At 53.7% G+C, this 15,902-nt stretch overlaps 1 protein-coding gene across 4 annotated transcripts in view; it reads left to right on the forward strand.

The window, feature by feature from the left end:
• Positions 1-15,166, forward strand: part of BSCL2 (BSCL2 lipid droplet biogenesis associated, seipin) — a 26,169-nt gene extending 11,003 nt beyond the window's left edge. For 2 of the 4 annotated variants that reach the window (XM_075570045.1, XM_075570046.1), the window contains exons 5-11: positions 2,556-2,690; positions 2,925-3,022; positions 11,100-11,223; positions 12,347-12,425; positions 13,328-13,402; positions 13,520-13,594; positions 14,964-15,166. In XM_075570045.1, the coding sequence (XP_075426160.1) occupies positions 2,556-2,690; positions 2,925-3,022; positions 11,100-11,223; positions 12,347-12,425; positions 13,328-13,402; positions 13,520-13,594; positions 14,964-15,016 (639 nt within the window). In that variant the 3' untranslated portion in view covers positions 15,017-15,166. The remainder of the gene's footprint in view (positions 1-2,555; positions 2,691-2,924; positions 3,023-11,099; positions 11,224-12,346; positions 12,426-13,327; positions 13,403-13,519; positions 13,595-14,963) is intronic. The other 2 variants (XM_075570049.1, XM_075570048.1) reach the window with 2 other exon arrangements.
• The last annotated feature ends 736 nt before the right edge of the window (positions 15,167-15,902 follow it).

The raw sequence follows: 15,902 nt of genomic DNA on the forward strand, positions 1-15,902 counted from the left end.
TCTCTCTTTCCCTCTCGCTGTGTGTCTCTCTCTCTCTCTCTCTCTCTCTTTCCCTCTCGCTGTGTGTCTCTCTCTCTCTCTCTCTCTCTTTCCCTCTCGCTGTGTGTCTCTCTCTCTCTCTCTCTCTCTCTTTCCCTCTCGCTGTGTGTCTCTCTCTCTCTCTCTCTCTCTCTTTCCCTCTCGCTGTGTGTCTCTCTCTCTCTCTCTCTCTCTTTCCCTCTCGCTGTGTGTCTCTCTCTCTCTCTCTCTCTCTTTCCCTCTCGCTGTGTGTCTCTCTCTCTCTCTCTCTCTCTTTCCCTCTCGCTGTGTGTCTCTCTCTCTCTCTCTCTCTCTTTCCCTCTCGCTGTGTGTCTCTCTCTCTCTCTCTCTCTCTTTCCCTCTCGCTGTGTGTCTCTCTCTCTCTCTCTCTCTCTTTCCCTCTCGCTGTGTGTCTCTCTCTCTCTCTCTCTCTTTCCCTCTCGCTGTGTGTCTCTCTCTCTCTCTCTCTCTTTCCTCTCGCTGTGTGTCTCTCTCTCTCTCTCTCTCTTTCCCTCTCGCTGTGTGTCTCTCTCTCTCTCTCTCTTTCCCTCTCGCTGTGTGTCTCTCTCTCTCTCTCTTTCCCTCTCGCTGTCTGTGTCTGCCTGTTTCTATTTCCAGGCTGTGGGCACTCATTCTGTACTGGCCCAAGGTCTGTCTCTGCTTTGGGTCTTTTACCTTCAGTAGGTAGGGTGCCGGAGTGTAGTCTCTCTGTAGGCTGTGGTAGGTCTCCAGCTTCTTTGAGCGCTGGATATCATTTTCCCACATAGTCACATACTGCTCCTTCATTTCGCTGGCGGTTGAGTTGATTTGTTTTTCCGGCAGGTTGTTGATCTGTGTGGGGTTTTGTCCTTGGAGTGAGAGGACAAGTTGTTTGATGGCACAGGGTTTAGTGAAGAGGTCCCGGCTTCTCATTGCTCTGCAGCAGTAAGACTGTGGATGGCTGTTGTTTAGGTGGGCCCAGAATGTCAGTGCTCTCTTCTGTACAGTGAGCAGTAGAGGAAAGCAGCTCAGCCCGGCAGCTCTCGCGCTCTCTCTCTCGCGCTCTCTCAGTCTCTTTCTCTCGCTCTCTCTCTCTTTCTCTCGCTCTCTCTGTCTGTCTCTTTCTCTCGCTCTCTCTCTGTCTGTCTCTTTCTCTCGCGCTCTCTCTGTCTTTCTCTTGCTCTCTCTCTCTGTCTTTCTCTCGCTCTCTCTCTCTCTGTCTTTCTCTCGCTCTCTCTCTCTCTCTGTCTTTCTCTCGCTCTCTCTCTCTCTGTCTTTCTCTCGCTCTCTCTCTCTCTGTCTGTCTCTTTCTCTCGCTCTCTCTCTGTCTCTTTCTCTCGCTCTCTCTCTCTGTCTGTCTCTTTCTCTCGCTCTCTCTCTCTGTCTGTCTCTTTCTCTCGCTCTCTCTCTCTGTCTGTCTCTTTCTCTCTCTCTCTCTCTCTCTCTCTGTCTGTCTCTTTCTCTCGCTCTCTCTCTCTCTGTCTGTCTCTTTCTCTCGCTCTCTCTCTCTCTGTCTGTCTCTTTCTCTCGCTCTCTCTCTCTCTGTCTGTCTCTTTCTCTCTCTCTCTCTCTCTCTCTCTGTCTGTCTCTTTCTCTCGCTCTCTCTCTCTCTCTCTCTGTCTGTCTCTTTCTCTCGCTCTCTCTCTCTCTCTCTGTCTGTCTCTTTCTCTCGCTCTCTCTCTCTCTCTGTCTGTCTCTTTCTCTCGCTCTCTCTCTCTCTCTGTCTGTCTCTTTCTCTCTCTCTCTCTCTCTGTCTGTCTCTTTCTCTCGCTCTCTCTCTCTCTCTCTCTGTCTGTCTCTTTCTCTCGCTCTCTCTCTCTCTCTCTCTCTCTCTGTCTGTCTCTTTCTCTCGCTCTCTCTCTCTCTCTGTCTGTCTCTTTCTCTCGCTCTCTCTCTCTCTCTCTGTCTGTCTCTTTCTCTCGCTCTCTCTCTCTCTCTCTCTGTCTGTCTCTTTCTCTCGCTCTCTCTCTCTCTGTCTGTCTCTTTCTCTCGCTCTCTCTCTCTCTGTCTGTCTCTTTCTCTCGCTCTCTCTCTCTATGTCTGTCTCTTTCTCTCGCTCTCTCTCTCTCTCTCTGTCTGTCTCTTTCTCTCGCTCTCTCTCTCGCTCTCTCTGTCTGTCTCTTTCTCTCGCTCTCTCTCTCGCTCTCTCTGTCTGTCTCTTTCTCTCGCTCTCTCTCTCGCTCTCTCTGTCTGTCTCTTTCTCTCGCTCTCTCTCTCGCTCTCTCTGTCTGTCTCTTTCTCTCGCTCTCTCTCTCGCTCTCTCTGTCTGTCTCTTTCTCTCGCTCTCTCTCTCGCTCTCTCTGTCTGTCTCTTTCTCTCGCTCTCTCTCTCGCTCTCTCTGTCTGTCTTTCTCTCTCTCTCTCTCTCTCGCTCTCTCTGTCTGTCTCTTTCTCTCGCTCTCGCTCTCTGTCTCTCTCTCTCTGTCTGTCTCTTTCTCTCGCTCGCTCTCTGTCTGTCTCTTTCTCTCGCTCGCTCTCTGTCTGTCTCTTTCACTGTGTGTCTCTCTCACTGTGTGTGTCTGTGTCTCTCTCTCACTGTGTCTCCCCCTCTCTCCCTAGGCGATGCTGCATTATAAGTCCCGTCTCCTGCGCATTATGGAGACGCTCTCCTCCTCCCCTCTGCTCCTCTCGGGTCTGTCTGAACAGAAGCAGTCTCTGGAGGTGGAGCTGCACTCTGAGTATCGCGAGGATTCGGTCAGTCTGTCTCTCACCTCTGTATGCTCTCTCTTCTCCCCCTGTGACTCTCTCCCCCTCGCTCCCTGTGACTCTCTCCCCTTGCCCCCTGTGACTCTGTTTCCCCCTCGCTCCCTGTGACTCTCTTCACCCTCGTGTGCGCTCGCCCTCTGTGACTCTCTCTCCCCCTCGCTCCCTGTGACTCTCTCCACCCTCGCGCCCACCCTCTGTGACTCTCTCCCCCCCCTCCCTCAGTACGTCCCCACATTAGGTGCAGTGATACAGATACAGAGTATGAGGATACAGATATACAGTGCAGAGCTCCGTATACACGCACACTTCACCGGACTTAGGTGAGTACCTGTAATATCCTCCCCCCCACCCCCTCACTGTGTATTCTGTAATATCCCCCACCCCCTAACTGTGTATTCTGTAATATCCCGCCCTCACTGTGTATTCTGTAATATCCTCCCCCCCCAACTGTGTATTCTGTAATATTCCCCCCGCCCAACTGTGTATTCTGTAATATCCCCCCTCACTGTGTATTCTGTAATATCCCCCCCCCCTAACTGTGTATTCTGTAATATCCCCCCCTCACTGTGTATTCTGTAATATCCTCCCCCTCCTAACCGTGTATTCTGTAATATTCCCCCCCGCCCAACTGTGTATTCTGTAATATCCCCCCTCACTGTGTATTCTGTAATATTCCCCCCCTCACTGTGTATTCTGTAATATTCCCCCCCCACTGTGTATTCTGTAATATTCCCCCCCCACTGTGTATTCTGTAATATTCCCCCCCCCACTGTGTATTCTGTAATATTCCCCCCCCTCACTGTGTATTCTGTAATATTCCCCCCCTCACTGTGTATTCTGTAATATCCCCCCCTCACTGTGTATTCTGTAATATCCCCCCTCACTGTGTATTCTGTAATATTCCCCCCCGCCCAACTGTGTATTCTGTAATATCCCCCTCACTGTGTATTCTGTAATATTCCCCCCCCCCTCACTGTGTATTCTGTAATATTCCCCCCCCCACTGTGTATTCTGTAATATTCCCCCCCCTCACTGTGTATTCTGTAATATCCCCCCCTCACTGTGTATTCTGTAATATTCCCCCCCCCTCACTGTGTATTCTGTAATATCCCCCCCTAACTGTGTATTCTGTAATATTCCCCCCCCCTCACTGTGTATTCTGTAATATTCCCCCCCCCCCTCACTGTGTATTCTGTAATATCCTCCCCGCTGTGTGTTCTGTAATATTCCCCCCTCACTGTGTATTCTGTAATATCCCCCATCATTGTGTATTCTGTAATATCCTCCCCCCCTAACTGTGTTCTGTAATATTTCCCCCCAACTGTGTATTCTGTAATATTCCCCCTAACTGTGTATTCTGTAATATCCCCCCCTAACTGTGTATTCTGTAATATCCCCCCCCTAACTGTGTATTCTGTAATATCCCCCTTAACTGTGTATTCTGTAATATCCCCCCCCGCCCAACTGTGTATTCTGTAATATCCCCCCCGCCCAACTGTGTATTCTGTAATATTCCCCCCCCCCAACTATGTATTCTGTAATATCCCCCCCCTAACTGTGTATTCTGTAATATCCCCCTAACTGTGTATTCTGTAATATCCCCCCCCGCCCAACTGTGTATTCTCTAATATTCCCCCCCCCTCACTGTGTATTCTGTAATATCCCCCCCCCCCTAACTGTGTATTCTGTAATATTCCCCCATAACTGTGTATTCTGTAATATCCTCCCCCCCCTAACTGTGTATTCTGTAATATCCCCCCCCTAACTGTGTATTCTGTAATATTCCCCCCCCTAACTGTGTATTCTGTAATATCCCCCCTCGTTGTGTATTCTGTAATATTCCCCCCCCCTAACTGTGTATTCTGTAATATTCCCCCCCCTAACTGTGTATTCTGTAATATTCCCCCCCCTTAACTGTGAATTCTGTAATATCCCCCCTCACTGTGTATTCTGTAATATTCCCCCCCCTCACTGTGTATTCTGTAATATTCCCCCCCTCACTGTGTATTCTGTAATATCCCCCCCTAACTGTGTATTCTGTAATATCCCCCCCTCACTGTGTATTCTGTAATATCCCCCCCCCAACTGTGTATTCTGTAATATTCCCCCCCCACTGTGTATTCTGTAATATTCCCCCCCCCCCTGTGTATTCTGTAATATTCCCCCCCCCTCACTGTGTATTCTGTAATATCCCCCCCTAACTGTGTATTCTGTAATATTCCCCCCCCCCACTGTGTATTCTGTAATATCCCCCCCCCACTGTGTATTCTGTAATATTCCCCCCCCTCACTGTGTATTCTGTAATATTCCCCCCCTCACTGTGTATTCTGTAATATTCCCCCCCCTCACTGTGTATTCTGTAATATTCCCCCCCCTCACTGTGTATTCTGTAATATTCCCCCCCCCTCACTGTGTATTCTGTAATATTCCCCCCCCCTCACTGTGTATTCTGTAATATCCCCCCCCCTCACTGTGTATTCTGTAATATTCCCCCCCCTCACTGTGTATTCTGTAATATTCCCCCCCCCTAACTGTGTATTCTGTAATATTCCCCCCCCTCACTGTGTATTCTGTAATATTCCCCCCCAACTGTGTATTCTGTAATATTCCTCCCCCCCCCCTCACTGTGTATTCTGTAATATTCCCCCCCTTAACTGTGAATTCTGTAATATCCCCCCTCACTGTGTATTCTGTAATATTCCCCCCCCTCACTGTGTATTCTGTAATATTCCCCCCCCTCACTGTGTATTCTGTAATATTCCCCCCCCTCACTGTGTATTCTGTAATATCCCCCCCCTCACTGTGTATTCTGTAATATCCCCCCCCCTAACTGTGTATTCTGTAATATTCCACCCCACTGTGTATTCTGTAATATTCCCCCCCCCCACTGTGTATTCTGTAATATCCCCCCCCCCACTGTGTATTCTGTAATATTCCCCCCCCCCACTGTGTATTCTGTAATATTCCCCCCCCCACTGTGTATTCTGTAATATCCCCCCCCCCCACTGTGTATTCTGTAATATTCCCCCCCCCTCACTGTGTATTCTGTAATATTCCCCCCCCTCACTGTGTATTCTGTAATATTCCCCCCCCTCACTGTGTATTCTGTAATATTCCCCCCCCTCACTGTGTATTCTGTAATATTCCCCCCCCTCACTGTGTATTCTGTAATATTCCCCCCCCTCACTGTGTATTCTGTAATATTCCCCCCCCTCACTGTGTATTCTGTAATATTCCCCCCCCCTCACTGTGTATTCTGTAATATTCCCCCCCCCTCACTGTGTATTCTGTAATATTCCCCCCCCCTCACTGTGTATTCTGTAATATTCCCCCCCAACTGTGTATTCTGTAATATTCCCCCCCCCCCTCACTGTGTATTCTGTAATATTCCACCCCCCCTCACTGTGTATTCTGTAATATTCCACCCCCCCTCACTGTGTATTCTGTAATATTCCCCCCCCCCACTGTGTATTCTGTAATATTCCCCCCCCCCACTGTGTATTCTGTAATATTCCCCCCCCCCCACTGTGTATTCTGTAATATCCACCCCCTCGCCCAACTGTGTATTCTGTAATATCCCCCCTCACTGTGTATTCTGTAATATCCCCCCCTCACTGTGTATTCTGTAATATCCCCCCCCCTCACTGTGTATTCTGTAATATCCCCCCCCGCCCAACTGTGTATTCTGTAATATCCCCCCCCCGCCCAACTGTGTATTCTGTAATATTCCCCCCCTCACTGTGTATTCTGTAATATTCCCCCCCCCTCACTGTGTATTCTGTAATATCCCCCCCCTCACTGTGTATTCTGTAATATCCCCCCCGCCCAACTGTGTATTCTGTAATATCCCCCCCCCGCCCAACTGTGTATTCTGTAATATTCCCCCCCCTCACTGTGTATTCTGTAATATTCCCCCCCCCTCACTGTGTATTCTTTAATATTCCCCCCTCACTGTGTGTTCTGTAATATTCCCCCTCACTGTGTATTCTGTAATATCCCCCCCCCCCCCCGCCCAACTGTGTATTCTGTAATATTCCCCCCCCTCACTGTGTTCTGTAATATCCCCCCCCCCCCCGCTGTGGGTTCTGTAATATCTCCCCCCCCCCGCTGTGGGTTCTGTAATATCCCCCCCCCCCCCCGCTGTGGGTTCTGTAATATCCCCCCCCCCCCCGCTGTGGGTTCTGTAATATCTCCCCCCCCCGCTGTGGGTTCTGTAATATCTCTCCCCCCCCCTGCTGTGGGTTCTGTAATATCTCCCCCCCGCTGTGTGTTCTGTAATATCTCCCCCCCCCCCCACTGTGTATTCTGTAATATTCCCCCCCCTCACTGTGTATTCTGTAATATTCCCCCCCCTCACTGTGTATTCTGTAATATTCCCCCCCTCACTGTGTATTCTGTAATATTCCCCCCACTCACTGTGTATTCTGTAATATTCCCCCCCCCCTCACTGTGTATTCTGTAATATTCCCCCCCTCACTGTGTATTCTGTAATATTCCCCCCCCTCACTGTGTATTCTGTAATATTCCCCCCCAACTGTGTATTCTGTAATATTCCCCCCCCCCTCACTGTGTATTCTGTAATATTCCACCCCCCCTCACTGTGTATTCTGTAATATTCCACCCCCCCTCACTGTGTATTCTGTAATATTCCCCCCCCCCCACTGTGTATTCTGTAATATTCCCCCCCCCCCCCACTGTGTATTCTGTAATATTCCACCCCCCACTGTGTATTCTGTAATATCCACCCCCTCGCCCAACTGTGTATTCTGTAATATCCCCCCTCACTGTGTATTCTGTAATATCCCCCCTCACTGTGTATTCTGTAATATCCCCCCCCTCACTGTGTATTCTGTAATATCCCCCCCCGCCCAACTGTGTATTCTGTAATATCCCCCCCCGCCCAACTGTGTATTCTGTAATATTCCCCCCCTCACTGTGTATTCTGTAATATTCCCCCCCCCCCTCACTGTGTATTCTGTAATATCCCCCCCTCACTGTGTATTCTGTAATATCCCCCCCTCACTGTGTATTCTGTAATATCCCCCCCCGCCCAACTGTGTATTCTGTAATATCCCCCCCGCCCAACTGTGTATTCTGTAATATTCCCCCCCCTCACTGTGTATTCTGTAATATTCCCCCCCCCTCACTGTGTATTCTTTAATATTCCCCCCCTCACTGTGTGTTCTGTAATATTCCCCCTCACTGTGTATTCTGTAATATCCCCCCCCCCGCCCAACTGTGTATTCTGTAATATTCCCCCCCCCCTCACTGTGTTCTGTAATATCTCCCCCCCCGCTGTGTTCTGTAATATCTCCCCCCCCCCCCCCCCGCTGTGGGTTCTGTAATATCTCCCCCCCCCCCCGCTGTGGGTTCTGTAATATCTCCCCCCCCCCCCGCTGTGGGTTCTGTAATATCCCCCCCCCCCCGCTGTGGGTTCTGTAATATCCCCCCCCCCGCTGTGGGTTCTGTAATATCTCCCCCCCCCGCTGTGGGTTCTGTAATATCTCTCCCCCCCCCTGCTGTGGGTTCTGTAATATCTCCCCCCCCGCTGTTGTGGGTTCTGTAATATCTCCCCCCCCGCTGTGTGTTCTGTAATATCTCCCCCCCCCCGCTGTGTGTTCTGTAATATCTCCCCCCCCCCGCTGTGTGATCTGTAATATCTCCCCCCTACCCCCCCCCCCTGTGTGTTCTGTAATATCTCCCCCCCCCCGCTGTGTGTTCTGTAATATCTCCCTCCCCCCCCGCTGTGGGTTCTGTAATATCTCCCCCCCCCCCCCGCTGTGGGTTCTGTAATATCTCTTCCCCCCCCCCCGCTGTGGGTTCTGTAATATCTCCCTCCCCCCCGCTGTGTGTTCTGTAATATCTCTCCCCCCCCCTGCTGTGGGTTCTGTAATATCTCCCCCCCCCCCCCCCCGCTGTGGGTTCTGTAATATCTCTCCCCCCCCGCTGTGGGTTCTGTAATATCTCTCCCCCCCCTGCTGTGGGTTCTGTAATATCCCTCGCCCCCCCCCCCCCGCTGTGTGTTCTGTAATATCCCTCGCCCCCCCCCCGCTGTGTGTTCTGTAATATCCCTCGCCCCCCCTGCTGTGTGTTCTGTAATATCCTTCCCCCCCCCCCGCTGTGTGTTCTGTAATATCCCTCGCCTTCCCCCCCGCTGTGTGTTCTGTAATATCCCTCGCCCCCCCCCCGCTGTGTGTTCTGTAATATCCCTCGCCCCCCCCCGCTGTGTGTTCTGTAATATCCCTCGCCCCCCCCCCCCCGCTGTGTGTTCTGTAATATCCCTCGCCCCCCCCCCCCGCTGTGTGTTCTGTAATATCCCTCGCCCCCCCCCCCCCCGCTGTGTGTTCTGTAATATCCCTCGCCCCCCCCGCTTTGTGTTCTGTAATATCCCTCGCCCCCCCCCCCGCTGTGTGTTCTGTAATATCCCTCGCCCCCCCCGCTGTGTGTTCTGTAATATCCCTCGCCCCCCCCCCCCCCGCTGTGTTCTGTAATATCCCTCGCCCCCCCCCCTCCGCTGTGTGTTCTGTAATATCCCTCGCCCCCCCCCCCTCCGCTGTGTGTTCTGTAATATCCCTCGCCCCCCCCCCTCCGCTGTGTGTTCTGTAATATCCCTCGCCCCCCCCCCCCTCCGCTGTGTGTTCTGTAATATCCCTCGCCCCCCCCCCCTCCGCTGTGTGTTCTGTAATATCCCTCGCCCCCCCCCCCCCTCCGCTGTGTGTTCTGTAATATCCCTCGCCCCCCCCCCCCCCCTCCGCTGTGTGTTCTGTAATATCCCTCGCCCCCCCCCCTCCGCTGTGTGTTCTGTAATATCCCTCGCCCCCACCTCCCTTTTCTCCCCTCCCCTTCCCGTGACCGGGCCCAAATCCTTCCTCCGTTAGTACACCATAATCGGACCCCTTGCAGGAAACTAGACGAGACTTGTGTATATATTTAGTGGTGATTTATGACCCCTGGGCGACCTTAACCCGGCGGTCCTTACTCTTCTACAAAAGCAATATATCGGTATATACAATATGCAACTCGCTATAAACAAGCACGCTGCGCTACTGTCCCGTATACTAGTCCCAGTGCAAATTGTTAGCTCGTGTGCGCGCGCGCTGTGTGCGCGCGCTGTGTGTGCTCGCATGTTTGTGTGCTCGCATGTTTGTGTGCTCGCATGTTTGTGTGCTCGCATGTTTGTGCGCTCGCATGTTTGTGCGCTCGCATGTTTGTGCGCTCGCATGTTTGTGCGCTCGCATGTTTGTGCGCACACTCTGTTGCAGAAGCAGGCCTCCCGATGTCTGTTATCCGAGTGTGCTTTGACAGCCCAGCAAGTATCTTGATCTCCCTTCCTCTGGGCTCTTCTTATTTCTCTGTGTGTAGAGTGTTTCTGCTGTTGTCTAATACAATCTTCCTGGGAGTGTCAGGCTGTCTCTTCAGCGCCTCGCACTGTGGCCCGGGCTGTCTCTCTGACCCAGAATGGCAGTTGGACTTTTCTCTGTCTCTCAAACTGACCGCCTGCTCCAACATTCCATCCAATCCCATCTCTCCTGTCATGTGTTGCCAGGCAGACCAGGGACAGCGTCTCCCATTCCCCATCGCACCATGTGCATTGTTCACAGTATACACACATTTGTAGTATTTCCCCCTTCCCCCCCCCCCCCTCGCTATCTATTCTGTAGTATCCCCCCCTGTCTATTCTGTAATATCCGCCCCTGTCTGTCCTGTAATATCCCCCCCTGTCCTGTAATATCTCCCCCCCGTCTGTTCTGTAATATCTCCCCCCCCCGTCTGTTCTGTAATATCTCCCCCCCCGTCTGTTCTGTAATATCTCCCCCCCCCGTCTGTTCTGTAATATCTCCCCCCGTCTGTTCTGTAATATCTCCCCCCCCGTCTGTTCTGTAATATCTCCCCCCCCCCGTCTGTTCTGTAATATCTCCCCTGTGTTCTGTAATATCCCCGTCTCTATTTTGTAATATCTCCCCCCAGTGTGTGTAACGTGTAATGTATCTCCCCCCCCCCACCCATTGTGTGTGCTCTGTGATATCTCCCCCCGTGTGTATTCTATAATATTTCCCCCTGCAGTGTATACACTGTACTATCTTTCCCCCAGTGTGTGTACTCTGTAATATCTTCCCCCTGTGTGTGCTCTGTAATATCCCCCCCCGTGTGTGCTCTGTAATATCTTCCCCCCCCCCTGTATTTGCATACTCTGTAATATCTTCCCCCCGTGTGCGTACTCTGTAATATCTCCCCCCCCCCCCTCTGTTTGTGTACTCTGTAATATCTTCCCCTGCGTGTGTCATATGTAATGTCTTCCCCTGTGTGTAACATGTATTGTCTTCCCCCTCCCCCTTCCCGTGTGTAACATGTAATGTCCTCCCCCTCCCCCGCCCCTCTCCGTCCCCTCCTCTGCAGGTACATCCTGTATAATTTCCCGGTCACCTCCGCTGTGATCGGTGTTTGCAGCAACTTCATTTTCATGAGCGTCCTCGTCCTGCTCAGCTACCTGCAGTGGGGATCAGGGCGGACACGTGTGCAGGTGACTTGGGGGGGCTGAGGGCTGACTGTATGAGACTGGGGGGGGAGGGGGGGGGCAGGGTTGCCACCTTCTACTGAAGGGCAACCTGGAGATTTTTTTTACATTTCCTTACCTGGCGCGGCGGCGCTCCCGGCATTTTCCTGCATGTCCAACTCCAGTGAACATGGCTGCGCAGCGTCAAATGATGCTGCGTTGCCATGACAACGGGATGCTACGCAGCGTCGCGTTGCCATGGGCGACACACGTAGCAACGTCATTAGCGTCCCATTTTCATGGCAACGCGGTGTCATTTGACGCTGCGCAGCCATGTTCACTGGAGTTGGAGGGGGACATGCCGGAGACTCCGCACCCGTAGATTAAGGGCTGTAATATAGTGCGTACGTCAGTGATACTTGGCCATGTTAGCCAGGCGTTTGTATACTTGGGACGCGCGCACGGCGGTGGCGCGGCAGGCCAGAGAAAATACAGGAAAATTGTATTTTCGCGCTGTTGCCACTATGAACCAATCACAGCGCGGCCTAACGCTGTGATGTCATAGCCATGCCCCCTAGCAGCGCGCATCACAACTTGCCATATACAAATGAAATGCCCGCGCCACGTGAATGCGCATCGCCGGGTGCGCACGCGCATGAGCGCCTACTATATAACAAGTTAAGAAGCTGATCCCGTAGCCCATAGGTAAGTGCCCAAAACCCGGAGTGGTGGCAACCCTGCCGGGGGGACTGAGGGCTGACTGTCTAATGAGACGGGCGGGGGGGACTGAGGACTGACTGTCTAATTTGACAGGCGGGGGGACTGAGGACTGACTGTCTGGGGCGGTGGGGGACTGAGGACTGACTGTCTAATTTGACGGGGGGGGACTGAGGACTGACTGTCTAATTTGACGGGCTGGGGGGACTGAGGACTGACTGTCTAATTTGACGGGCGGGGGGGGGGCTGAGGACTAACTGTCTAATGAGACAGACAGGGGGACTGAGGACTGACTGTCTAATGAGACGGGTGGGGGGGGACTGAGGACTGACTGTCTAATGAGACGGGTGGGGGGGGACTGAGGACTGACTGTCTAATGAGACGGGGGGGGAGATCCGTCAGTCGTCTTTACACTATGATCTTTCCCATGTAGGTGGAAGGGAGGGAAGATGGCGGCATAGAGAGGAGGAGAGTAGAGGCGCGTAGTAGAAGGATGGGGTCACTCAGACCAGGTGAGGGCGTGCGTGCGTGCGCGCGTGTGTGCGCGTGTGCGTGTGTGCGTGCGCGCGTGTGTGTGCGCGCGCGTGCGTGCGAGTGTGTGTGCGTGCATATGTGTGTGTGTGCGTGCGTGTACACATACATTGCACGCGCAGCACCACACACACCTTTCAGAGAAAACGGGATCCCTTTTATTTTTCGTCATATCTTGCAGAAAAATGAGAACATTTTAATGAAAAATTGAGCAGTTCTAGGTCAGTCATAGAAGATTATAACATTTAAGAATGATTTGATAATCGAATAAATATACTTTGGAATTGGTAACGTTGTGATGACCTCATCAACCACAAAATGGTGTTTAGCGCAGCAGATAAGCGCGTTATAACGCGCTGGAGACAGAGAATAATGGTCCAAAACGCCGGTATAAAATGTCTCCCGATTAAGGACGGTCACTAATAACGGGATAAACTACTTAGTAAAACAGCGTATCGTTCAGGAGCGGGAGCAGCTGGGTCAGCGCGTTATCGATGATGCGATCAGACCGCGCGGCGTTCTCATCTCCGGGCGCGCGCGGTTCAGCAGGAGGACGGGATTTTGAACACACACGTTATAGTTATATTAGTATTTCCAATTAGATTACAGCAGTTTAACACATTTACAAGCTACGAAAACTCCTATTTCCCGTCAAACGAACACGCAACTCCTGCAGTGTATCTGGTACTTGTTAACTAAATTGATGTCACAATATTATGTGATCATCGGTTGATTGTCTACATTGTGCTTCTTATATAGTGTTAATGTACATAACAGAGCTACAATTGTGCACATTTGCATGGGGATTGAGCGAGAAATATGAGATATGATGAGAGAGAGAACACTCGTATATCTGATGCATGGCAGTCTCTCTTCTCACTAGCTCACCCCTCTCTGCTGTCAGAGAGTGACGGTCACCAGCAGGAGACTAGCGAGGAGGGAGAGAGGCCAGGGGCAGGTGAGGGGGTCAGAGGGGCAGTGGGAGGTGAGGGGGGCAGGGAAGGGGTGAGGGAGGGGAGGGGATGAGAGGGGTAGGGGCTTTGATTGGGGGTAACTGAAGTCTCCCTGCCCTCAGATAATGATGAACCCCGAGATGCTGAGACTATTGGTCAGAGTGACATAAGGACAGGAGAACCCTCAACCAGTGCTGGTGAGACTCTTCCTACCCACCCTGTGTGTGCAGCTCTCTGCCACTCTTCTCTCCCCTCCCCGTGCGCTGCTCTGTCACTCCCCTTCCCCTCCCTGTGTGCTGCTCTGCCCATCGCTCCCCCCCCCCCTCCCCTGTGCGCTGCTCTGCCCATCGCTCCCCCCCCCTCCCCTGTGCGCTGCTCTGCCCATCGCTCCCCCTTCCCCTCCCTGTGCGCTGCTCTGCCCATCGCTCCCCCCCCCCTCCCCTGTGCGCTGCTCTGCCCATCGCATCCCCCCCCCTCCCCTGTGCACTGCTCTGCCCATCGCTTCCCCCCCCTCCCCTGTGCGCTGCTCTGCCCTTCGCTCCCCCCCCCCTCCCCTGTGCGCTGCTCTGCCCTTCGCTCCCCCCCCCCTCCCCTGTGCGCTGCTCTGCCCTTCGCTCCCCCCCTCCCCTGTGCGCTGCTCTGCCCTTCGCTCCCCCCCCCTCCCCTGTGCGCTGCTCTGCCCTTCGCTCCCCCCCCTACCCTGTGCGCTGCTCTGCCCTTCGCTCCCCCCCCTCCCCTGTGCGCTGCTCTGCCCTTCGCTCTCCCCCCCCTCCCCTGTGCGCTGCTCTGCCCCATCGCTCCCCCCCCCTCCCCTGTGCGCTGCTCTGCCCATCGCTCCCCCCCCTCCCCTGTGCGCTGCTCTGCCCTTCGCTCTCCCCCCCCCTCCCCTGTGCGCTGCTCTGCCCTTCGCTCCCCCCCCCCCTCCCCTGTGCGCTGCTCTGCCCTTTGCTCCCCCCCCCTCTCCCCTGTGCGCTGCTCTGCCCTTTGCTCCCCCCCCTCCCCTGTGCGCTGCTCTGCCCTTCGCTCCCCCCCCCTCCCCTGTGCGCTGCTCTGCCCTTCGCTCCCCCCCCCTCCCCTGTGCGCTGCTCTGCCCTTCACTCCCCCCCCCCCTCCCCTGTGCGCTGCTCTGCCCTTCGCTCCCCCCCCCCCTCCCCCTGTGCGCTGCTCTGCCTTTCGCTCCCCCCCCCTCCCCTGTGCGCTGCTCTGCCCTTCGCTCCCCCCCCCCTCCCCTGTGCGCTGCTCTGCCCTTCGCTCCCCCCCCCCTCCCCTGTCCGCTGCTCTGCCCTTCGCTCCCCCCCCCCCCTCCCCTGTCCGCTGCTCTGCCCTTCGCTCCCCCCCCCCCTCCCCTGTCCGCTGCTCTGCCCTTCGCTTCCCCCCCTCCCCTGTGCGCTGCTCTGCCCTTCGCTCCCCCCCCCCCTCCCGTGTGCGCTGCTCTGCCCTTCGCTCCCCCCCCCCTCCCCTGTGTGCTGCTCTGCCCTTCGCTCCCCCCCCCTCCTCCCTGTGCGCTGCTCTGCCTGTCACTGGTCCCCTTTGTTCTGCGTGTGACGCCTTGTGTTCCTGTCACAGATTTAGACGTGTCACCCTCGCTCTATCACTGTGACAGAGGACAGCGATCATGAGACTGTCGGCAAGACTGCACTTCACACGCGAAGCGCTCTGCACACGGACACGCGAAGCGCTCTGCACACGGATACGCTAAGCGCTCTTCACACGGATACGCTAAGCGCTCTGCACACGGATACGCAAAGCGCTCTGGATACGGACATGGACACACAGAGCACTGTGCCCTCCCCAGGCTCAGCGCTCCGCCAGCGCAGCACACAGAACAGTGGCAACTGAGGAGAAGGGGGATGCAAGACACATGCACACCCCTCCCCCACTACAGACAGAGGAGGGGGGAGAGGGGGAGCACAGGAGGGATCAAGTGTGAGCACAGAGAAAATGGGAAAGAAAGGAGATCACAGCTAGGAGGGGAGAGAAAGGAGGAGCACGAAAGAGAGGGGAGAGAAGGGGGCAGGGGAAGAACACAGGAAGGGCATGTGCAATTTGAAGAAAATGGGGGAGCAGAGAGACGGGGCAGGGAGCAGTGAGGGCGCATATGGAAAGGGATGGGAGAGCGGGGGGGGAGAAATGGGGAGCAGTGAGAGAGCGCCTGCTGTGAGCCTCTGCAGTCTCAGAGAGCGCGAGTGTGAGGATTCCTCCCTAGAGGTGGCTGCAGGGTCCTGAGCTGGACACACACAGCACATACTAATTATTGTTATCACTGGGATATAAAACTCGATCACCTGAGTTAAAAATCACACGTTTGTCTGTGTATTCATAATGTATCTATAATCTCTGTGTATCTATAATCTCTGTGTGTGTATCTATCTATAATCTGTGTATCTACCTATATTCTTAGTGTGTGTATCTATCTATAATCTGTGTGTATCTATCTATATTCTTAGTGTGTGTATCTATGGTCCTGTCACTTGCTCGGTCTCTTTCCACTAGTAATTTCATCTC

Source organism: Ascaphus truei, chromosome 14 (assembly GCF_040206685.1).
Source record: "Ascaphus truei isolate aAscTru1 chromosome 14, aAscTru1.hap1, whole genome shotgun sequence".
Lineage (NCBI taxonomy): Eukaryota > Metazoa > Chordata > Amphibia > Anura > Ascaphidae > Ascaphus > Ascaphus truei.